Genomic DNA, 25,357 nt, shown 5'->3' with positions numbered 1-25,357 from the left:
CAGAATTTGCATTTGGAGGAATATATACTCAATAATAAGAAGAAGAAAATATTCAAAATACAATAGAACAAATGCTATCTCAACTTAAGAACTCAAAGAAACTCGGATTAGAACCCTAGGTTGACCTTCTACTGACTGAATTTAGATTTAGGGCATGAGGATGAACTTAGTCCAACCTCTGAGTAGCCTTACAGATCTGATTATGAAGCTATTGGACTAAAAACTATGGTGGAGATTTGATTTTTCTTGATTCGAAGGAAGAAAACTAGCTTTCTTGGAGGAAATCTTTGATCTTGGAATTTTGGTGCTTGATCTTGAGAAAAGAAACTCTTTTGTGGAGTTCTTAGAGTTGAAGAACTTAGGAAAACCGTGGATGAAAGGCTTCTCTTGATTCTTGAATTTTTTGACTTGAAAGACTTAGGGTTCTTGTTGGAGAATTGGAACCCTAGGTGAGTTTTGAGAGAGTTTCTTGAGACTGAAATGTTTAGATTAATGATTATGAGAGGAAAACTAGTTAGTTGAATGATATATTCCTTTAAATCACCCAAAAACAATTAAGAATAGGGATAAATTTTTTTGAAAAGAACCAAAAATAACCCTGGAAGATGTGCAAAAAGTTTCTGGTGTAAAATGCAGCAAGCTTTCACGGATGACTTCATAGTCCGTCAAAACTTTGACCGGCCAAATAGGTGTACGTGAAAGTATGACTGTATGATAGGGCTTAGCTGAGACAAGCATAACATTTTACTCTGAACTCTAAATGAGGCAAACTTAGTAGCGTTGGATAGAAGATTCATAGACCTTTAATTTTTATAGGTTATGGATTTCCTAAATCTTTATATTATAGGATATATGATCATATAAAGTTGACCGAAGTAAAATCTTATACAGAAACTCAATCGTTAAGGAAACTTTCAACTCAACTTTGTGATAGAGGATTCTTGTGAACTTAATTCATCTCCAAATATATTCCTACACTAAATAATTAACCTTAACACTGATGCACAATTAAGAATCACCTAGTTTGATCCTATATGCATATTAAGAATGGTTTGACTCTTATCTTAGAAATTTTTAGGGTGTTATATTGGGTAAGTATGATTATTTTTGGGTGATTGTGGATTGGTTGACCAAATTGGCTCATTTTATTCTGGTAAAGATTAGCTATAATCAGTTGGATATGACCTACATCAGTGAAATTTTTTGGTTAATGGAGTACTTATCTCTATTATGTCGGATAGAGGTACTCAGTTTACCTCACATTTCTAGAGCTCTATGCAGGAGCAAATGGGTACCAAGATTGAGTTGAGTACCTCTTTTCATCCCCAGACCAATGGCCAGTCTGAGCGGACTATTCTAGTGCTTGAGGACATGCTTTGTTCTTGTGTTATGGACTTTGGTAGACATTGGGACCAACTCTTACCCTTTGAGCAGTTTTTCTACAATAACTTCAACATTCCAGCGTTATCGGCGTAACGAAAGTGCGTTGGTCGGGATGAACGACTCTTTATCCCCTGTTAATTCTTCCAACAATTTATACGGCTTGATGAGGTGCAATTTTCATGCCATTTGAGACTTTTTATGAGAGAAGGTGTAGATCTCCAGTTGGATAGTTTGATTCATTTGAGGTACGACCTTGGAGTACAGATTTATTGAGATATTTCATAGATAGAGTTAGATTGATTTAGCGTCTTGTGACAGTCTAGTGTAGGAAAAAGAGTTATGCTGATAGGTGTTTTCGTGATGTGTTCTTTGTTATTGATAATAGAGTTTTGCTCAAAGTATCACCCACTAAGAGTATGATGAGGTTTGGAAAGAAAGGGAAGCTCAGTCTGAGGTTTATTGACCCTTTTAAGATTTTGGAGAAGTATGGATAGGTAGCCTATAGGTTGTCTTTACCTCCGAAGCTTTCGGTAGCTCATCCCATGTTTTATGTTTTGATGCTTAAGCGATACCGTCATGATGACTCTCATGTGATTCCATGGAATTCGGTTTCCTTAGATTAGGATTTTTCCTTTGCGTAGAAGCATGTTGCTATCTTGGATAGGCAGACTAGACAGTTGAGACCTAAGTATATTGATACTGTGAAAGTACAGTGGAGGCATTGGACAACTGAGTAGGCTACATGGGAGGTTGAGTCCAATATGCGTAATAGATACCACCAGCTTTTCACCTCATCAGGTACTTTACTTTACTTTTCGTTCGAGGACAAACGCGTGTTTTTGTAGTGAATAGTGTAACATCCAATTTCATAAGAAATTACTTTAGTGTGTGAAATGACCATTTTGCCCTTTCTCTTAGTGTTTTCATGCTTATTATGTGTTGTAGGAATGGTAAGTGTGGTCCCCGATTAAATTGGGTGAGATTTTGATGGTTTTGAGCCTCTTGAGTCGAGTAATAGCGAAGTGGTTGACTTTGATCAATATTTTTAAGATCCGAGCATTGGACAGTGATTTTGTCAGTTCCGTTGCGTTCAAAACATCGATTTTGATCTAGTAGGGTGGTTGATTGGAGCCTCGAGACGTTAGATAGTATTTTGGGTGTCTAGACGAGAAGTTGGAATTTAGGCTCAAAGAGATCCGAGAGGGTCTTTTGGTCATAACAATCTTCTTTCAGAAATTCGATAATTTCATTGGCTCTAATTCATGTTTTATAATTAATTTTCCCTATTAGTTCATGTTTATAGGGTTCCGGAGGAATTCTGATGGTCAAAAATATATTTTGAAGGTTGCTGGTGAACACTTTTAGCGACGAAAAAATAGGCTTTTAGCAATAGAAAATAAGTTTTAGCGACGAAATCATTGAGTTAAAAATCTATCCGAACTCATTTCATATTTTTGACATTTAGGAGCTAGAAGATCTATTTGAGGTGATTTTTGATGTATTTTTCTGCTATAATCATTAGGTACATATTTCTAACCTTATTTTACTCGTTTTCCAAGAATATCTCTTTCATATTTCGTGATTTCTATTCACAAAGTGGATATTTTAAAACTCAAAGTAGAGAAATATGAAACTATTGATTTGAAGGTCGATTTATAATGGGTTTTCATTGACTTTTGGGATTTAATCATTGGGTACGTATTTCTAACCTTATTTTACGACAACTTTGATTGCACCACATCATTTCATCATTGCATTGCATTGCAGTGGTCATCTCTGACTCTTGCCTTTTATTATGACTTTTTGTGTGTAGTTTTACCTGTTTACTTTACTCGCTCCATTCTTAGATAAATTGGTGACACCAGTGCCAAAATGAGACTTTTATATATGCAAGTGGAAACATTTCATAGTTTATGTTCATAAGCTTTGATTATCTATCTTATGCTCAGCCGGTCAAGCCTACTGAGCACATGTAAATAATACTCACGTCCTCTTCTGTTGTCCTTTTGATATAAATCCTAGTCAGAGTGTTTCTCGTGGCGGTTGATCGAATCTAGCTAATTGCGTCTATTCAGAGTCATGGTGAGATCCTGCTTTTCCGATCACCACTAGACTTCATTTATCATTTTCAGTCTTTATCTTCATTTCAAATAAATGTATCTAAATTGATTAATGAATACCAACCAATATATAACAATGTAAAATTATCTAAATTGTTAATGAATTTTGTTGACTGCATTTCCAAAATAGTAATGCAAATAAATGTATACCAATTTATTAGATAAATATAGATCAATGTATATCAATGAATATCAATCTCAATTTAAACAAATGTATACAAATTTGTTAGGAGAATATGGATCAATCGATACCAATTTCGATTTAAACAAATGCATATAAATTTGTTAGATGAATACGGACCAATGTATCTACGTAAAATTAGAAAGATACTAATGCAAACAAATGTATACCAATTTCTTAATGTATACAGACGAATCATGTATCAATATAAATGTATATCTACGTAAAATTAGAAGATACTAATGCAAACAAATGTATATCAATTTATTAATGAATACGGAGGAATGTATCCAATATAAATATATACAAATTTATTAGATGAAAACGGATCAATAAAAACAATGCAAATAAATATATACAAATTTGTTAAGTAAATATGGATTGAGTTTCTCACCATAAAATCTACCAAATAGTTAGGAAAAATAATTTGTAGATAGTGGACTGACTCATTAAAGTATCACTTGAAAGAAGAATAGTCATAATTAAATGTATTTTGCTAATTTTAAGGAGAAAGATAATTTTAAATAATTTTTTCAAGTTTTAAAAGATAATTTTAAATAATTTTTTCAAGTTTTAAGGAGAAATGGTTGAAAGTTAGAAAAGAGATGATATTAAATATCTTTTACTATTTTTAAGAAAAATAATTTTGAAGAGAGAGAAGTGAATAGGAATTCACTCTCCTATTTTTGTGTAGAATACACATATGGCTATTAAATGACAATTCTTTTAAGGCTTTCATATGCTAAATAATTATTTGACTAAAATATGCTAATCTAATCTAAGGGTTGTATGTATAACAATTCTTCTTTATTCTGTTCTTGAAATTATCCTAAGACCAGATTTTCTCTGTATTTGTCAATGTACTTCCACATCAAGTATTCCCTCTCTTTGGCTGTCAAGAAAAGTACTACTTCTCCCTCTGTATTTTGTTGGCCTAAAGACTTACTCGTATGCAATTGTATGACACAGATAGTGTTACATACATGACTTAAACTAACTGTGAAACGAAAAAAAATTAATATTTAAAGCCAGCAGTACTATGTCTGCAGCCCCTTTCAAGATTATGTTCTGAGAAGATCATGTGGGCAAGGTTACCTCCTTGTCATTTCAGGTCAAAGTTAAATGAACGTACATTGTTCCATTTCTTGCCTTAGAAGTCTACTTTTTATGACAAAGAAACAAGTGACTACTGAAAAAATGACCTACCAAAATATCTGCACGAATTTGCTTAATCCAAATATGTTCAAATGTCGTTCTATTGCTTTTCATAATTGAAACCAAAAGGAATGCTGGACACAGAATTAGAAATACAACAAATGGCAAATCTAATGATATGTCATATTCCTTTCTTCTGACTTGAACATCCCAACGCTGCAGTTAACGTAGCCGAAACAGGTAAAAGAATTGTGTACCATAGTTTATTTTGGGGCCTTCATCAGTTTCTTACCTCACAAATAAATATCTGAATGTACATCAATAATAGAACGGCTGTAATAAACGACTTACAGAAGAACAAATCCCATGACCATACTAACCCTCTTGGCACTCTATCAAGGGTTTGTCTGCTGCTTGTAGCAAAGAAAATGTAGGGGTAGAAGAAAACTAGCATCTACAGGTCTCTTATGATCAATTTGCAATTTCTAGGTTGATTTCAATCTAGAAGTTATTAGAGAAATTTATAAACAAATAGGTAACATATAATACATTATCGACGAAAATGGATATTTACAACTGATGCCTGCAGAAACAAGGTTTGTTGAACAGAAAGTGCAAGGGGTAATATTGGGTGGAAGAGGAAGGAACAGATCTTCTTAGTTCGCCCATCCATACTGCCAGCTTCGGGTCCTAATAATAAACGTACATTAAGAGTAAGCAGCATAAGAAAACAAACCAAGTTTTACAACCAGAAGATGAAGCTTGTCAACAATTCTAAACAAAAAGTTCATACCTGGCTTCATTTTGAATTTCAGGATATTGGGTTGTCTTCTAGAAATGAATTTGATTGGATGGTCAGTAGACTGCCTATGGCGGTCAATAGCTGAAATAAGCTGCAATAGAAGGCTCATCAGGAATTTAAAGGGCTCATGAATAAATTTCCAAACTTGTATAGAATCAACAGTTATAGATTGCAATTAGGCAAAAAATGCACATTGCGGTGTAGATGAGAGGACTGAATAGATCCAACAAACTGCTGCAAAGAAATAGCACGCTCGGATAAATTTCTGAAGTATCAGAATGATACTAAACAAAGATTGTACATGGAGGACCAACTGTAATCTAATTGGAAATGATTCTCAACATTGTCAACATGTTTGCAATATTAATAAATCTGCAGTTAGATCTGAAATTTGCAAAGAAAGAAAAATTCCTTCCTATCAACTTTCTCCAAAATTACCAAATATCAGCCACTGTTGCAGAAAATAAGCATAGATGATCTGGCTTATTGTTAGATATAAGATGAAATGTTCATCCACTATGGATAACTCTCTTTACCCAGACTAGGTTGTCAAATGGCACGTTGAACCCAATTTTTGCGAGTAAAAACATATTCATGCCTGGGCAACGAGCTGAGCCGGCTTGGAGCTCGGCTTGGCTCGCCTGTATTTAGTAGTTCAGCTCAGTTTTGGTGAAAATTTAGCTTGTCTCAATTAAATCTCGGACTAGGTTGAGCCAGCTTGGTTGGCTCGTTTTGATCATGTGATGATAACTTTAAAATTAAAATTCATTTATTAATCTTAGTCTAGTTAGAAAAATGTTAATTCAATAATTATTATTTACTATAACAAATTTATAATTTTGTACTCCTTTAATAAATTTGATGTAATTATTTTTCAATAGACATCGTTACAAAAGACTATTTTATGGGTGGTGCAAAATGCAAGTAATATTTTAAGTTTAAGAACTCAAAAATTAAAGAAACTTAATATTGTACAAATTCTTGAATTTATTGTTGATTTTTTTTTAACTGAATATTCTATTCTATGTTTAATATTAAGTTACCTTCATTAAATTTGAGTTCTAATATAGACTAATAATAAATATAATTCAATCACTTGAATACAATCACCAAATTAAACTACTACCGGGTCATTTGGTAGGATGCATTAGAAAAAATAATGCATTAGCTTTCTGTATTACTAATACCTTACTTGGTACACTTTTTGGTATTATGCAATGTATAACTAATACATGATGAACCATAGTATTAGCAATGCAAGGATTTTTAGTTCATGCATTAGCATGGTAAAAGACACACTTGCCCCTCAAAAAATTTCCCACATCCTTCCCACCATATTTGTGGAGGGTATTTTTATAAACAAATAATTTTTTTAGATATTATGCAATGCATGTTATTTTAATACACCAAACCAAACCGTGCATAAGAAATAATCTCAGGATAACTGATGCCAACATAACCAATACCAACATTACTAATATACCCTGCTCAGCGCTATTCTTATACACCCTATAAACGACCTCTAATACTTAGTTTTCTTAATTAACCAATTTGTTATAAATTTAATTTTTTTAATGACGTAGCAGTCTATAGAACTAAACATTGAAGAGCCGACTCGGGCTAGGCTCGTTGTAAAAAGCTCGACTGAGCTCAGGTCAGTTGGGCTCGACTCAAGCTCGGCTTGACACCCAAGCCTTTGCATCAATGACCCAACTAACTAATGTTTACTGGGGTCAATAAGGCCTCGGTTATCATGGGACATAACCTAAGGGGATCAAGTCAAAAACCTTTCACCAATTGTTTGTCTCTTCCCTAGTTTGTTTGGACACCACCTAAACCAAAAGGAACTTTCTTTTCCACTTTGGATAAAAATGTGTTGGAAGTGTAAATAGTGATAGTATTCATAAAGGGAAAAGGACCAAACATACCACCAACTATTGAAAGTAGAATAACTTTGCCCTCCATTTGAATAGGGCCCTAATAAATAGAACAATTTTACCCTTCGCTTGGATTTGATCTCAAATATCCTCTTATCGTTAAAGAAGTTGCTCAAATTTGCCTCTCAAAACTAACAAATTCACTTTTTTCAATCAACCATTTTATTTTAGGTCAAAGTTTTATTCGACTTCTATTTTCTAACATGTGTGGGTTGTTACAAGTTGTTAGCAAATTCTGTTAAAAGAGTTAGTTATAACTAACTCTTGGACAAAGTCCATCTACATATAGTCGAACAGTTCCAATGTAAAGGCATCAGTCGAGATCAATAAGAAGTCCTCTCTTTCTCTATCTTTTCTCTCAAGTTTTATCTTCTTCTCCGGAAGAATCGAGTCAACTGTTCAAGAACAGTTCCCAATCCCTGTTCTTTAGGCTTACTCAGTTAGCATTGTATCATTGGTATCAGAGCTATGGTATCCTCTGACCTGCAGCAATGGGCGATCACAACACTCGTATGCAAGTCGTATGCAAGAATTACGGTGGGAAGTTGACACGTTGAAGGGTTTTATGGAAGGTGTTGTCAATTCTGTTACGGAATTGCAGCAATCTATGGATGTGAAGGTGGCGCAAGACATGGAGGATATTAAGAGGAGGCTACTGACAGGAAATGTGAGCCCCAGGGTGGTTGATCATGGAGCTAATGGAGATGAAGGTGTTTTGGGAGCGCGTGAAGATAACAGGGATAGGAGATTTCCTATTCCCAATTACCCCGCGGATAATCGTAATTACCAGGCTTCCTCATTTTGATGGAATAGGATTGAAGGACTGGCTAGTGTGAGCAATTTTTTGATGCGGATGAGACCTCGGCAGATGCAAAGGTGAAGATAGTTTCTTGCAAGTTGGATGGCAAGGCATTGCAATGGCATCAATCGTATATGAAGCATCACCTGAGCAGAGAGTGGCCTAGCTGGGAAGATTATATGAGATGCCTGTATGCCAGATTTGGAAGAGCGTTGTATGATGATCCTATGGGGGACTTCAAAGATCTAAGGAAAGTTAATTCTGCCCAAGCTTATGTTGATATCTTTGATGAGTTACTCACTAGAGTAGAACTCTCAGAAGATTATGTTGTTAGTTGTTTTTTGAGGGGTCTTAAACCAGAAATTGGTCTACCTATCAAAATGTTGGGACCTAGATCTCTAGCTAAAGCAGTTAGATTAGCTGGGATACAGGAACAAACACTTCTGGCTCAGAGCAAGTTTTTTCGCAGCCTTCCATTCCAAGGACTACCCCCAAATTTGACACCACTAATCCCACTTTTTCTTATGGATCCACCCACCAACCCACCAGAAGTAACCAGAACTTTTCTAAAAACCTAACTACCTTCTCTAATAACCCCAAACCAAACCTGAAAAATGTCAAATTATTAACACCTGCTGAGATGGATGAAAGAAGGAGCAAGGGACTATGTTTTAATTGCGATGAAAAGTATGTGTATGGGCATGTTTGTAAGAAGAAGAGACAGTTATTCTCTATGGAAGTAGAGGAGGACAGTGAGGGTATTGTGGAATTAGAGCAGGAAGTTTTGGTAGATCCTGCTGAAATCTTGACTATGATAGGCCAAACTTTAGAGACTAATGATCAGGGGGCCATTCTACCACATGTGTCTGTGTATGCCATGAATGGGCAACATGACTTTAGGACTATGAGAGTTACAGTATCTGTTAAAGGCAAGGCTGTACATGTCCTAATTGATGCAGGAAGTACTCACAATTTTCTTGATTTAAACACTGCTTAGAGGTTGGGATGCCTTTTAACCTCTGTTGCTCGGACTCTTCAAAAATGTCAATTCTCCAAAAGTGGTGTATTTTTGGAGAATCCGACATGGATGCAGCATCGAAAGTGCAGTGTCTGTGTAACTTGTTTTTAACTGCTATATCCCCTTTCCTTGTGTCTGTGGCTGATGGGAAGAAGATGCACTGTCAGTATGTATGTAAGAAGCTGGTTTGGAAAATGCAAGGGGTATCATTTGATTCTTACATGCTAGTACTACCTATTGGAGGGTGTAACATGGTCCTTGTGGTGCAATGGTTAATTACCTTGGGGGACATAATGTGGAATTTCAAACAACTTAAGATGGAGTTCAACATAATGAGCCACAAGGTTTCCTCGAGGGGCATCAAACCACCTGCAGCTAAGATGGTTTAACAGAGTGGCATGGCTAAATTGTTAGCTAAACCAACAGAGTGATGCATGCTTTCTGTGGGTATGTATTTGGGGGAGAACAGTGGAGAACCAGGTAGTTTCTTTTCTTTAAACAGTTGTGATGTTGTTGGGATAGACAGTGCATACATGCAGGAGGTGCTGCAAGATTGTACTGATCTGTTTGAGGTACCAACAGAGCTATCACCATCTAGAGATCATGATCATAAGATTGTATTGAAGGAGGGCACTTCTCCAATCAACATAGACCCTACAGATACCCTGCAATTCAGAAAGATGAGATTGAGAAGCTGGTAAATGAGATGTTGGATTCAGGTGTGACAAGGCCTAGTACCAGTCCATATTCTTCACCCATAGTCATGGTAAAGAAGAAGGATGGTTCATGGAGGATGTGTGTAGACTATAGAGAATTGAATACCCATACTATCAAGGATAAGTTCCCAATTCCTTTGATTGAGGAGTTGTTAGATGAGTTACATTGTGCAAAGTATTTCTCAAAGTTGGATCTAAGATCACGCTATCATCAGATTAGGGTGTTTGAGCCTGACATTCCAAAAGGCAAAAACTGTATTTAGAACCCACCAAGGTCATTATGAATTCATGGTCATGCCTTTTGGCCTAACCAATGCTCCTTCCACATTTCAAAGTTTGATGAACCAGATCTTCCTTGCTCCTCTCAGGAAGTTCATTTTGGTATTCTTTGATGACATACTTGTCTACAGTTCTAGCTGGACTGATCACCTCTCTCACTTGAGAGAAACTTTCAGTATTCTTGGGGAAAATGTCTTATATGTGAAGCATAGCAAATGTGCTTTTGGGGTTCAACAGATTGACTATTTAGGCCATGTCATTTCTCAAGAAAGGGTTGCTATGGATGGGGGCAAGATAGATGTTGTGGTGCACTGGCCTCAACCTACAACTTTAAAAGGGTTGAGAGGATTTCAGGGACTTGCAGGATACTACAGGAGATTTATTCAAGGGTTTGGTATTATAGAAAGACCCTTGAATAATTTGTTGAAAAAGGGAAATTTCAAATGGACTGGTGCTGCTTCTCAAGCTTTTGACAAACTCAAAACTAGCTGTCACTTCAACACCTATTCTCGCTTTACCAGATTTCTCCAAGGAATTCATAGTGGAGACAAATGCATCTGGAGGAGGTATTGGTGTGTGCTTGCACAAGGTCACAGACCTATAGCATTCTTTAGTCAGGGGCTGAAAAGAATCAGGCCCAATCAGTATATGAAAAGGAATTGTTAGCACTGGTGTCAGCAGTTCAAAAGTGGAGATCATATCTTTTGGGGAGACAATTCATAATTAAAACTGATCACCAACCCCTCAAATACCTGATGGAGCAGATACCACTCCTAGCCAACAGAAGTGCCTGGTCAAATTACTCGGTTATGACTATATTATATCCTACAAGAAAGGCAATGACAATGTTGTTGAAGATGCTCTTTCTAGAAGAGAAGTACCCATCCAGCTTTGCAGCATTTCTGGGGTTCAAGCTCGCTTACTTGAGGAGGTTAAGAACTCTTGATTGCAGGATCCTGTTCTCCAGAAATTGATCACTTCCATTCAGACTACAGGTGCAACTAAATCTTACTACAGATACCATGCTGGTATTTTGAGTAGAAAAGGGAGGATGATGGTAGGCTCTGTGGCTACTGTGAGAAAAGATTTAATAGCTTTATACCATGACAGTGCTATGGGGGCCATTCTGGTATAATAGCTACCTTGCAGAGGCTTAAACAAGATTGTTATTGGAAGATGATGAAGCAGGATGTCTATGCCTATGTAAGAGGTGGTGATGTTTGTCAGAGATGCAAGGGTGAGACTGTAGCATACCCTGATTTTCTTCAGCCTCTTCCAATCCCAGACGAGGTTTGGCAAGATATTTTTATGGACTTTATAGAGGGTCTCCCTAAGGTTGCTGGACATGAGGTCATTTTTGTGGTAGTGGACAGATTGAGCAAGGCAGCTCACTTTATGGCACTCAAGCACTCTTATACTGCAGTGGAGGTGGCTCAGGCCTTCATGAATGGGGTATTCAAACTCCATGGCATGCCAAAGACCATAGTTTCAGATAGAGATCCTGTATTTACAAGCAGATTTTGGAAAGAATTGTTCAAATTGCAGGTCACCTTGCTTACTTCTTCTGCATACCATCCTCAAACTGATGGGCAGACTGAAGTTGTAAACAGACGCCTCGAGCGTAATCTCAAATGCATGACATTTGAAAAGCCCAGGGAATGGCCCCAATGGTTGCCTTTGGCTGAATGGTGGTACAATACCACATTCCGTTCTGCTATTAACATGACCCCCTATGCTGTTGTTTATGGTCAAACACCCCCCCCCTCTTCTCCCTTACATGCCTTTTGATTCTCAACTTGACATGGTGGATAGGAGTCTACAAGCTAGAGAGGCAACTTTGCATTGCTTAAAGTCTCATTTGGCCAGAGCCCAGAGCAAGATGAAGTCTCAACCTGACAAATGGAGGACTGATAGGTCTCATGCAGTTGGGGATTGGGTTTACATCAAGTTACACCCTTACAAACAGACATCATTAAAATCCCATGCTTTCCAAAAACTTTCAGCCAAGTTTTTTGGCCCTTTCCAAATCCTAGCAAGGGTGGGTTCGGTTGCTTATACTCTCCAGTTACCTCCTGACTCAAAAATTCACCATACTTTTCATATCTCCCAGCTCAAAAAGAAGTTAGGCTCCCATGTTGTTTCTGCTACCCTTCCTGAGGTTCATGTTGATGCTGGTCACATCCTCTTAACTTCACAGGCTATTCTTGATAGGAGGATTGTCAAGAAGCATGACTGGCCTGCTACTCAGTTGTTAGTCAAGTGGTTCTATGCAGCTGAAGAGGACAGCACCTAGGAAGATTATCAGTCTTTCACTCAGCAGTTACCACAATTTAATCCTTGAGGTCAAGGATTCGTTGAAGAGGGGGAGTGCTGTTACATGTCAAACGAGTTAGGGATTTTCCATTAATTCTAATTGGTAATTCTTGCATTTTAGCTAATTGGAGTGTGTGTTAGTTCATAGGTCAGCACGCGACTAACACGTGGATTGTTACAAGTTGTTAGGAAATTCTGTTAAAAGAGTTAGTTATAACTAACTCTTGGACATAGTCCATCTACATATAGTCAAACAGTTCCAATCTAAAGGTATCAGTTGAGATCAATAAGAAATCTTCTTTTTCTCTATCTTTTCTCTCAAGTTTTATCTTCTTCTCTGGAAGAATCGAGTCAGCTGTTCAAGAACAGTTCCCAATCCCTGTTCTTTAGGCTTACTCAGTTAGCATTGTATTACAAAAAGAAACTCTTCCTAAATTTCTGAAGGATTAATTAGGGTTACCCTGATCCAGACTCTTGGTCAGGTTAATTTGGGTGTACATCAATGAATATATCCCTCATTGAACATGTTCAAGATGGGATTGTTACACTTTTGTAGGTTAAACTTGACAACCTTGCTCCAAGCCTATGTCAAGAACTACTTTCTACCTCCACTTTGGAGTAGCTTACTTCACCACGTTCAATACATAGAAAAGAAAAGAAATTCCTTTACCACGTATACATGCAATTGTATATCATAAAAATTGTTTGAATAATGCAATTCCATTTGATTCCCCACCCATGGATGATGATTGCTACCATTTTCAGGAAGAAGTGTTGATAACTAGTAAAGAATTTTTAAATTCCCCAGTAGCATCTCAGTCGTAGTATTATGAATGTCTCTAACTTGAACTAAGAAGAAACTAAATGCTTAGCTAATTTCCAGGTACTCAAGGAAGATTTTGCATGTAGGCCTACTAAGTCTTTTTCTAATACTAAAACTGCTAAGACCATCATAAGCTCTAGATTCTGGAGTTTCTGCTATAGACGAACATACAGAATAGATATATTTTTGCAGGAAAAGATCGTATTATCGGGTAATGGATGCACTATAAACATTTCCTTAGTTATGTATTATGCATAACCTTCCGAGAAACAGAAAAACTGCATGCATCAGGGGTTGGCATAGAAATGGTGATCAAAAAGATCCTTGATGGGTTCTATCAAAGACTGTCAGCCACTAACTCTTCCGATTGATCTAGATGTAGGGAAAAGTCAAACCATCAAAGTAACATAAGGTTCAGTCATCAACCTAACTAGTTCAAACACTAGCATACACTCCCAACCCAACAAAAAGAGGTAAGGATTCCATTCATGCAATTCATTCAGCTGGTCATCACGTCAGAAATTCAAATTAACTATGTCATAATTTTAGTTCCAGTTATGGATTTCCTATATAGCTTTTGCATAATAAATATAGATTGAATTCTAGAGCCAGACCTTCTCATCAAACCTGAAAAGAGATTGATCAAAATATGGGGAAGGACTCTGACACTGACAACTAAAAGGCAAGGAAGCCATCATCTTCTTAACAAACTGCATTTGGAAACACCATGGCATCAGTTTCAAAGCACAGAGACTGTCACATTCCTCATACTAAAAAAATACACATGGATATAACAAAAGAACTTAGGTCGTATTTCTTTCAAAAACAGGTGCAACAAAATTTAGGAAATCAAAATATGAAATAAAAATTAGAAACTCTTCCCCAGTAATGTTTGGTTGAAAATAAAATTAGGAAACTTGAAAAAGTTTTGTCAAAAATAACTTTTATCACTTTCTGTAAACAATTATCTTTTTAATAAGATAAGCTATCACAAAAATAATGCCACCTAAGCACTTCAAAACTTGACAGTTCAGGAAAACCTTTGTTTTTATTTTAATCAAAGTGAGTCAAAGCCCTTTATTAAAGAAAAAATCACCAAAAGCACAAGAGGTGTTTAAGCCCAGCAAACCAGAGCCCACACCAAAAAAATCAGACAAAAAGCTAAAAGAAAAATAAAAAACAAAACAAAAAGGAAAGAACAAAGCTTCAGATAAGGGAGAAGATCTAGAAACTTCAAAGAAGGAGAACATTACTTGAGAGAAACTGGTTGCTTTATTCTTTGTACACCTTAGTTGCTCGAGGGCGTGGATATTGTTTGAGTATGAGGACATAAAGTTCATATGTAATGAACTTTTGGATGAAACATGAAAATGGTCACTGAACAGCTCAAACAAGAAATAAAGCTCATCGGCTGAGTTCTGAAGGATACAAAAACAGTTAATGCTGATAGAACATTTCATGACAAGAAGTACAACACTTGCATTAAGCCTTAGATATACCTGATAAAATGCAACAATTTCAGTAGTCTCCATATTGTAAACAGCAAAAAAAGAAGGATGGCTGTCAGCATTTCGAGATACCTGCAGATTCAACAATATTCAACATGCATGGGTGTCGGGCTACTCCCAAAGAGCACAAAAGCTTCAAACTGAATAGTACAAGAGATATCAGGCCACCAAAATAGTAGAAATAAATAGATTCTATATACGGCTCCACAACATTAATTGGATTAAAATTTTGGTAATATGTTGTTGTGACAAATTATATTGGCTTGCATTGAAAGGAAATTCCAAGCAAATTTAGAGGGCAAGATGATCTTATATATATAATTACAGTTGAACTCAAAAGTAGCTCTCTTATTTAATGAGAAAAAGGGACTTCAATTACAAACATATCTACGCTAAACCGGAATAATATTAATTGATTTGATACCCGTAAAATATAATGATCCATACCAGCAATATGTATGTACTACAAAATAAAGCAAATATCCAAAGAGTTTCATGCAGCTACTCTTTAACTACTTGTCAAGCTATAGCCACCGAGACAAGTTGAATGACTTACTGCCATGTGTTTTAAGATAAGAGTTATGCAACAAAGTAGTCGGATACTGCTCTAGTATGCATTTTTTTAAAAAGAATCATCATATTAAAAACTTTGAACCCCAAATCTTCCTTTTATTTTGGGGTACCGTTCCAACCTCATTCTTATTGTTTCCACAAAATTTCGTATATCAAGTGAACTCAGTAGAATCACATAATGGACGATTCGAATAAATGATCAGACCACAATACAAAAATCATAGAGCAAAAAAAGGAAATCTCACCCCACCATCAACACTGCCAAATTTGATCAACAGGTGATGTCGGTCCAAAAATTGCACCTGCTCATATTGCAGTCAAGAAGTAGCAAGATGTTCAATGATTCGGAAAATGAATCACCCCCTGGAAATTTAGAGTAGGTACCAGATGCAACTGAATATGTCCAGTTTTTCTGGAAGGCAGAGCATCTGGGTCATAAAAAATATGAAAACTGAAGTTAAAGTGCTACCTTCCAGATAATCAAGTCAATGTAATCTTGAAAGTGGAAGTAAAACTTCTTCTTCAGGCACTGCACTCGCTGATTAAAAAGAGAAACCAGAGTCAGGAAACGAGATTGTCTTAACCTTCTTGCAGTCGTAAAAGTGTGCACAACCTGACTTATAAATTAGCTTCTAATTGACAGTTATCATTCTTGTAGCCTTTGTTTCAAACCATCACCTCTGTCCCTAGAAGTAGAAGTACTGTTATCGTGTTGATATTGTCCATTGACTCAGATACCTATGATAGGATTGTACTGGAAAGTTTGCATACAAACTTTTCTACCTTAGAAAGGAGTTCGATAATATATGAATCACATCCGTTTACTATCCTAGATGGATAGAAGTTTTATTGCCATGTTAACCTAGCAAAGGAACAAGGTAAAATCATGTATTGTTCAGTGTGCAACTTATCGTACTCAAGATGAAATATCCTAATTTATTTTTGTACTAAAGCAAGAATTGAATCCGGAACTATGTGAGATAGAACATATTTGTCCTGTGTTTATAGTTAGGGTCAAATATACCCTCACCATGACTAAAATAGGCTAAAATTGATCTTTCAAAAAGAAAAAAAAACGGAGGAGGAAGCACCCAGTAATGCCACGTGTCGCACAATTAAGGAAGCACCCGGTAATGCCACGTGTCGCACAATTAAGGATTATTTTTTAAAAACAAAGGCCAAATTTTAACCTTTCACATAATTTAGGGAAATATTTGAACCTAACCCTAACTTTGAGTTTTAAATTTTTTTTGGTTCTTCCTTTCTCCATCCCCGCCACTACGTCTGCAACAAATCACCCTTTCAACTTCCTTTCTTGTCTCTCTCCACAACTATCTTCTCTTACCTTGATCTTTCTCTTTCCCTGCCACCCACACCGCCGCGGCGCCACCACTTGGAGGGAATGCACTAAATGACTTGATCATGCAACATAGAATACTATTTTAATGCAGTCGTATAGCCACATAGGATTCGAAGGAGGAAGGGAGAAGAAATAAAGGTTGATTGGCAAAAGATGTAGCAGGGAGGAGAGGGGAGGAATAAAAAATTTAGAGAGAAGGGTCAGATTTGCCCCTGAACTTTGCGAAGTTAAAATTTACCCTCTGTTGTAAAAAAGTTAATCCTTAATTGCGGGACATGTGGCATCACCGGGTGCTAAATTTCCGCCTCTAGAAAATAAGGGAAAATTTAGCCCATTTTAGTAACAGCAAGAGCATATTTGACCCCCCAACTATTAACGTAGGGCAAATCTGCTCCTGCCCAATTTGCTCCATCTCGCATAGTTTAGGAGCAAATTTGACCCTTTTCCCTTCATTTAATTTGAATGCATGATAGGATGAGGTTAGCTTATTTGTTTGATTAAAAGATTTTTATTATATATACATTCTACATTCAGCTGAACAAATTATGATCCTTTTCCTCTCAATTTTTCCGCACCATTAAACATACCTTGATCAAAAAAACATAAAAAAGCAACTCAATTAAACTTTCATTCAAATAATTCATACTGAAAACAATTTAGTCAAGAAGAAAGGGAAACGAGAAGTGTTTTGGAAGAAGAATATTATTTATGACGTGGATGATGCGGACTACATGGCCTTGAGATCTGTTGGCTTTGATGCGATTTCCATAGTGAGAATTCCAGAGCCTGATAATTTGGCCTTTCCTCTGGCAAAAATTTGTCTTTGTTTACATTTTCCTTTCCCCATATCTTTAGCTTTTTCTCCGTTTTCCTTTATCACTTTCCTAATGATAGAGAAACAATGATCATACAATTTTCTGCGTGAAATTTGGAATTGATGGATTCAGTATGCTCCCCCAGCCAACCTCACCCCACACCGCCTTTTCATTTTATGTTGCTTTCTCGTAGTAGTTATTGTTTGCCTTCTACTTTTTTTTAGAATTTGTAAAATGAGAAAATTATAAAAACATTAATATGCAACTCTAATGAAGGGGAAAAAGAAGGGTAAATACTTGTATGCGTATACTAATTATACAAAGGAAAAATCATGTTTTAAAATTTTATTACGAATATGCCCATACAGAGTTAAGTTTTTCTTGATATTCTGTTTTTTTTTGTAGATGTTTATTAACAACAACAACAACAACAACATATCCAATGAAATCCCACTAAGTGGGGTCTGGGGAGGGTAGAGTGTATGCAGACTTTACCACTACCTCGAGGAGGTAAAGAAGCTGTTTCCGAAAGACTCTCGGCTTAAGTGCCCCAAACCCAAGTAAAAGAAGAAAAAAAAAACAATGAAGAAGGCATAGCAATTAATAAGAAAGGCAAATGTTAAGTCTACGAGAAAGAAACAATAATAACAGCAAAATAGTGTGATAATAGAAACACGATACACCACAAAATGCGCTAATACTGCACTAACCTTCACCCCTACTATCCTTCTACCCTAAAACGCGTCTTCATCTACTTTCTATCTAGGGTCATGTCCTCGACAATATGAAGTTGCGCCTGCCTAATCACCTCTCCCCAATACTTCTTCGGCCTACCTCTACCCCTCCGGTTATCCCTTACAACCAGCCAACACACCTCCTTTACACATGTAAAACCATCTCAGTCTCGCTTCCCCACCTTATCATCCTTTGCAAATGTTTCTTAAGAAAAAACAATATAGTTTTACTTTGACAGAATACACAAAAACCTAAGTAGCTCTAGAAGACTAAAATTGTTGAGTGATGAAAAATTAGAGATAAAAAATATATCTTGATGTTAACAGCAAATGGATTAAAACTTGAATTCTAGCCGGTTTTTTTGTTATTAAAAGCCAATTTTAGGAGATGAATAAAATGCAATGATATTTGTTAAATAAAAGAATCTATCTGGATTTGAAGGTTTTTCTAATATTCTGATATTAGAAAAATATTATTTAATAAAGTCTAACAAGGCATATTCACTGGTACAAGCAGTGTTATCAAAGGCGAAAAGCGCAAAAAGGCTCTAAGGTCTGTTGGGGCTTTAAGTGCAAAGTGCAAATAAAGCGTGGGCTTTAGTGAAAAAAGGCGCAAAGGGACAAAAAAGTACAAATATATATGTTTAGTCCAAAACTAATAATTATAAACATGAATGACAAATATATAACAAAAGAAATTGAAAAAAAACTATGATAAAGTGAAATATCAATTGTTTAGCTTGACTTCTTTAGAAGAGGCTCATTGGCAAGGAAAAGTTTGTCTTAGAACCTTGTTGATGACACTGAAGCGCACATAAAGCGAGGCGAAGCGCTCAACATGTTTTGAGCCTCACTTCAGGGCTTAAGCGCGCTTAAAGCGCGCCTTTGACTACACTGGGTACAAGAACATAAAATGGGATACGGATCAACCTATTTAAGATTATTCTTATGGAGCAGAAAACTTCATGGTTCCCATTAATAAGTGCACAGAATCGGGCAGTGGAAATGTATGACTTTACCCAATTTATCCATTTTTTCGCCAAAGATAAAATCTCGCATCAGATTGAGCAAAGAATGATCAATTTACATGGTCACAGATCTTCTCCAAATCTAATTTATATAGTAAAGCAGGTGTACCTCTTTTCTCCGACAATTCAGTACGTCATTAGCACACAAAACTGCATCAATAATTTGTGTTATTTTCATAATAGGGATTTGTATCCTAGATATTGCCGTGCTTCTCAATCTTCAGATCAATAGCTTAGATATGATATTACATGATCTCCAAACCAAGTTGATGGGTCAAAAATCTCCTAATTCTTCTATATCAATTCTAAGGAACCAATGTATACACATGAAATATTGAAGCTTCTATCAAGCTTTTCTTGCTAATAAAATAATTGATGGTGTTCATGAAATCTTCATTAATTGGTACTCCACATTTCTGGTAGAATGCTAAGATACAAGCATTTGGTCCATGTTAAGATAGTAAAAGATTTACAATAATTAAGGTCGTTTAGTCAAGGATTTGACTAGGGATTTGTTTGATTTTATAATTAAACACTTACCAAATTGTACTCTTGTAATTACTATCAAATTCCCAATCAAGCTTTTCAATTTCTTCTCATTCTGTTCCATATCTCCAATATGGTATCAAAGCCAAGTAAATTGTACTCACAGAAGAAGCTAGAGTCATCACCGACAAATTTAGTCACCTGATTTTGGCTTGATAAGAGATCAGATATGGGCAAGTCCCATGGTTCTAAGACCTCCCAGTCCAGTTACTGTGTATAGGCACACACCGTTGATACTAATGAAGATGAAGCATCTATGTTAAATGTATAAAATAGCTATCAAAAAGGGAAAAGTCAAAAAGCTCGAATCCTTATACAACCACTGTAACAAGCCAGGCCATACTCCAGGCACTTTGATGAAAACAACATAATCGACCGCCACCTAACAACTTCCCTGCGGCTTATATGGCTCGATCGGTGGAGATATAGAAAGCCAACTGACCTACTCCATAGATTTTACCGAGTCAAATTACAATGATTACCAGCAATGCAGATTCAAAATAGTAGTCACTTCAATTTAGCTCCTCACAAACCGGCAATTCATTTACTTGTCTAATCAAGCATTCACCCGCTTGTTGCAGATACTTGGTTCTGGTACATCTGACCATGTTTCTGGTAATAAGAATTCTTTTCTCTAATCTTGCTCCTTCCCTAAATCTCTCTACAGTTACACTTGCTAATAGTTCACAAATTGTGGTTAAAGGAAGAGAAGTGTATCAACAAAGGAATCAGGAAACTGGAAATTGAGAGTGACTCTCTGCTTCTGATTAACTGGCTAACCAAGGATACCAAAATTCCATGGAGGATGCAAGATGACGTCAGAGACATTAAAGTTTGAACGAACTCCTTTGAAGAGATCAAGATTACTCATTGCTATACAGAGGGGAACAAACCAGCAGATTTACTGTCTATAATTATGGACTGCAGTGTAACAGTGTCACTTGGTTTGAGTCTTTCCAGCAACTTCCAAGAGAGATACGAGTTAAAGTCAATCTGGAAAAAAGTCAGCTTCCATCATTTTGAAGGGTTTGCAGCAAGAACAAGTTCGTCTTGGATCAACAACTTCTTAGGCTTTTATCACTTTGATGTTCCTTGACAACATCCTTTTATGTTTATAGGGAGGATTCTTGAATGGAAACTCTCCTAGCCAATTTTTGAGAGCAATTCTACCTACATTTTGTAACAGTCGGAGTAGTTACCGCCTACCAACTATAGGACCAGAGGATCCCCTTCCTCTGCCTTGGTACTCTTTGGATATTAATAAAATTACATCCAGTCTCAATGAGATGGATGTCCGATTTAATAAAAGGTGTAACTTCTTACTTCTACCTTTTTAAACACAATCTTTTGATAATTTTGTTAACAAAATTAGCTAAAAGCTTCAATTGCCTTGTCATCTTTATGGCCAACTCTGTTGGCATACACCAGATTATGGGGAAAATGATAGGAATTGGACATCAGTAACAGGCACCCTACCACTTGTGCAAGCCTCAATCACCAGGTGCTCTCATTTTTACTGCCTCCGATGATCTTCTTCACAAGCGTCTGGCCATCCCCAGTCTTTGCAAAACTCAGAGATTAACTTCTAGTCTTTCTGTCTTCTCTAGAATGCCAGTCATCATTTTGGGATACACACTCGCACTTGATTTTTCAAAATAGTCTATAATAGGGCCTCATTTATGCTTAATAATAGCACATTCAGACATATGGCGTCCAAGCAAAGTTGTTTCTAATTTAGAATTTCATTATTTTGTTATCTCCATTTTTTTTTGATGAAATAAGAAGGATATCATACAAAAAGCATCAGCAAGATGCAAGCATTACAAAGAGATTATCAGCTCCCAGGAAGGCAAAAAAAAACCATCACAATATCAACATAGATCTATGGAGCTGATAAATTCTAGGAATGATTCAACAGCGTCAGTAATTACAGAGGAGTGGTTGACTCAACTAAAAAGACTAATCAAACATCTAGCCTTAAGAGAGGAAATGGGTGTTGGGATGCCATCAAAACACCTTTTATTCCTCTCTATCCATAAGCACTACAAAATACAAGCAGGAACCAAAGACCTGATCTTTTTGATGGACTTCCCAACTTTCCAGGAACTCCAACACACAAAAGCCTCTCTCAAAGAGCCCAGCATGGCCCAAGTCAGTCCAAAGAGAGAAAAGAACATGTTCCAAAGGTCTGTGGCAACAGTGCAATGAAGAAACAAATGATTGATAGATTCTGGGTTGCACAAGCACATGTAGCATCTGTTGGCTATACGGAACTTCTTCTTCATAAGATTATCTTGAGTTAAGCAAGAACCATTAAGACTGACCCAGCTGAAGCAGATGACTTTTGGAGGCATCTTAGTTCTCCAGATAAGTTCTAGGGCCACAGATCAATAGTGTCTTCGTTAAGCTTACATGTAAGTAGCCTTCTTTGACCGAATATGTAACGTTCCTCAAAATGCACAAGTGTCTTAAGAAATGCCTTGGGAATAGGCAGCTCATGTAATGCGTTATCCTTAATCTTTTTGGAAAATCCGAGTTCGGAATATCGATCAGGAGGTCAAAACCTGCGGGAAAAAGGTCTCGGGGGATTTTTAGGACCCATAAATCGGAAGATAGATTTTTGAAGAAACTACACGAAACAGAAAGGTCCGCATCGCGGACCTGGCAAGGATTGTCTGGCCGAGTTGGGTTTTTAATAAGGGCGTTTTAGACTTTTCCCTAATTGTTAGCTAATGAACCTAGACGTTTTTAGGACCTAATGCAATTATATAAATTGACCTAAACCTCTAATTCTATTCATTCTCCTACAATTCACCTACTCAAATATTTCTCTCTCTACAAAAGACTCTCAAGAACTCCATTGAAGACTTCAAGTAAATTCATTCAAGCTCTTCATCAAAACTCTCAAGTTCTTCCAAATTATTTGGCGTTTTCACTTAAGGTATGTGGGTATTGATTCATGGATCCTTTCATCCATGAAGCCCAATCAATTTCTCAAGGTTTTCTATCAAATTAAAGTATGATATTTTATGGGTTTTATGATCTCTATTCCTATTGCATGAATTATGATTCAAAATATGATCATAAGTCTATTTTGATATAAATTGATAGTTATTGCATTGAATTGAAGAGTTTTCCCATGAATTCTCTTATTTTGATCTCTAGGGTTCGTGATGTAAATTATGAGTATTTTGAATTATACTTCCAAAGGATATTATCTATATGAATTATGTATGGGCTGATATAAAGTTTATGATTATGCATGTTTTCAAGTGAATTACATGATTTGCAAAGTCAATTGATTATGCAATTGAGTTTTACTCTAAGTTCAAGGTATGAATTTCATGCAGGTTATGAAGTAAGGTAACTTAGGGCCCTATGTGGTGACCTAAGGCCTAAAAGGTGACTTAGGGCCCTATGCGGTGACCTAAGGCCTAACAATATGAATTGTGCAAATATGATTGTAATGATGAAAGGACAATTCTCACATTACAAGTATGTTATGAAAATGAGCTACTCTACGATTTCAAACCTATGATCATGACTATGATACATGAAATTATGATTTTATGTTATGTATGTATTCCGTGGGATTTGACTTAGCACCGAGTGGACTTGAGGTGGGGGCCCTACCAAAAGCCTTAGTAGCAGCCTCATGTCCCATAAACTACGTGCTACCGTAGGTTGCCTTCATGGCTTAGCTATTGGATTCATATATAGCGTATGTATGACCCGCCTAGTAGGGTAGAGTCTACCTTGGCAAGTAGATTCCCCTTTTCTTCGTTGTATGGGGAGACAACGAAATTATAGCTCACATGGTCTTATTGTCGGTTATGGTTCCTATCCCACATATGTATGATCTCTTAAGTATGTTATGATTTTGAATTTATGCTTTTAAATGCTTTGGTCAATATGATTTTCTCATGACTTTACTTATTCCATCTTATCATGTGTTTTACTTGACCTTTGCATTCCATGATTTACGTCTGCATGTCATGCCCTCATATTTAGTACATTCCAACGTACTAATGCATACTTTTGCCTACATTGTCTCATAATGTAGGGGTTGAGGTTAAAGATCATACTCATCTACGTGGCTAGTTAAGCTTCCCTATTCAGCGGTGTTGTGGTGAGTCCTCATTTATCGGGGACTAGTTGTTGAGTTAGTTACTGTTTTCAAAGACTTGTTATGTTTCATATCGGGGACACATCTTAGCCCCCGCCCATATTCATAAGTAGAGGCATATAGTTGGACAAATGTTTTGAGTCTATGTTGTCATGTGACATTTTTCATTTACTATTCATGGTTTAGACTTTCTTATGATGTTTCCGCTTTTTACTTTACCTTATGAATGCGTATGATATGTACAAGAGGCTTGGTTGGAGTCATTTGGGGTTTCAATCGTCATGTTACGACTAGGCCCTAGGTCGGGTCGTGACAAAATAAGAGCCATCCCTGTTACTTCCCCAATTGTAATCTCCATTGTTGATTACTCCAGTTGCACATAAGAGCTTCTAATGAAGTACCATTCTGAATTACTTTCTATCTTGCAAAAATTTTGTGCTGAGGTTCCCATTTGGAGTACCAATAAAGGTATTACGTAGTGATAATACCCAACGTACGTGTTATTCATGTTGTCCAGTTTCATGTCTTCTTAAGGAATAACACACCAGAGTTCTTGTGCATATGCTTCTTTATTTTTTCTTATGACAAGGGAACGCGCAACTAAACTTTGGGTGCGCATAAGGTAAACCCCGTGTGACGAGTTTGAATCAGAAGGATAACACCTTGCTATCGCAGGCAAGGAGTTTTGAACTTGAGACCTCCATTATGGAAGTCCCAAGCCGAACCATATGAGGCCCCCCATCCCAGCGAAGGGTTTGTGCATATACTTCTTAACGAAATACAACAAAAACAACAACAACAACAACCCAGTGGAATCCCACAAGTAGGGTCTAGGGTGGATAGGATGTACGCAAACCTTACCACTAGCTCATGGAGATAGAGAGGTTGTTTCAGAAAGACCCTCGGCTCGAAAGTCACAGTTCCAAGTACGAGAGAAAAAAATATATATATATAGCATAAAGAAAAAATAAAAAATAAAAAAATAAACAATAATAAAAATAAATAAATAAATAAATAAAAAGTAAAAAAAGAAATAAAAATAAAAATAAAAATAAAATGCAATGCAAAATTTACAAGACAAGAACAATAACTATAGCAAAGTACTGCAATAATCAAAGGCAATAGCAACACAGCTATAAAG

At 36.5% G+C, this 25,357-nt stretch overlaps 1 protein-coding gene across 5 annotated transcripts in view; it reads right to left on the bottom strand.

The window, feature by feature from the left end:
• Positions 1–5,139: 5,139 nt before the first annotated feature.
• The window catches only part of LOC129887418 (light-mediated development protein DET1), a 42,340-nt gene continuing 22,122 nt past the window's right edge, over positions 5,140–25,357 (bottom strand). For 2 of the 5 annotated variants that reach the window (XM_055962511.1, XM_055962514.1), the window contains 7 exons: positions 16,077–16,145; positions 15,853–15,909; positions 15,026–15,106; positions 14,780–14,944; positions 14,141–14,236; positions 5,633–5,732; positions 5,140–5,529 (listed from right to left, as the gene is read on the bottom strand). In XM_055962511.1, the coding sequence (XP_055818486.1) occupies positions 5,390–5,529; positions 5,633–5,732; positions 14,141–14,236; positions 14,780–14,944; positions 15,026–15,106; positions 15,853–15,909; positions 16,077–16,145 (708 nt within the window). In that variant the 3' untranslated portion in view covers positions 5,140–5,389. The remainder of the gene's footprint in view (positions 5,530–5,632; positions 5,733–14,140; positions 14,237–14,779; positions 14,945–15,025; positions 15,107–15,852; positions 15,910–16,076; positions 16,146–25,357) is intronic. The other 3 variants (XM_055962516.1, XM_055962512.1, XM_055962515.1) reach the window with 3 other exon arrangements.

This window comes from Solanum dulcamara, chromosome 4 (genome assembly GCF_947179165.1).
Source record: "Solanum dulcamara chromosome 4, daSolDulc1.2, whole genome shotgun sequence".
NCBI lineage: Eukaryota > Viridiplantae > Streptophyta > Magnoliopsida > Solanales > Solanaceae > Solanum > Solanum dulcamara.
Note: the sequence above shows the minus strand (reverse complement) of the source record. Positions and strands in the feature narration are given on the sequence as shown.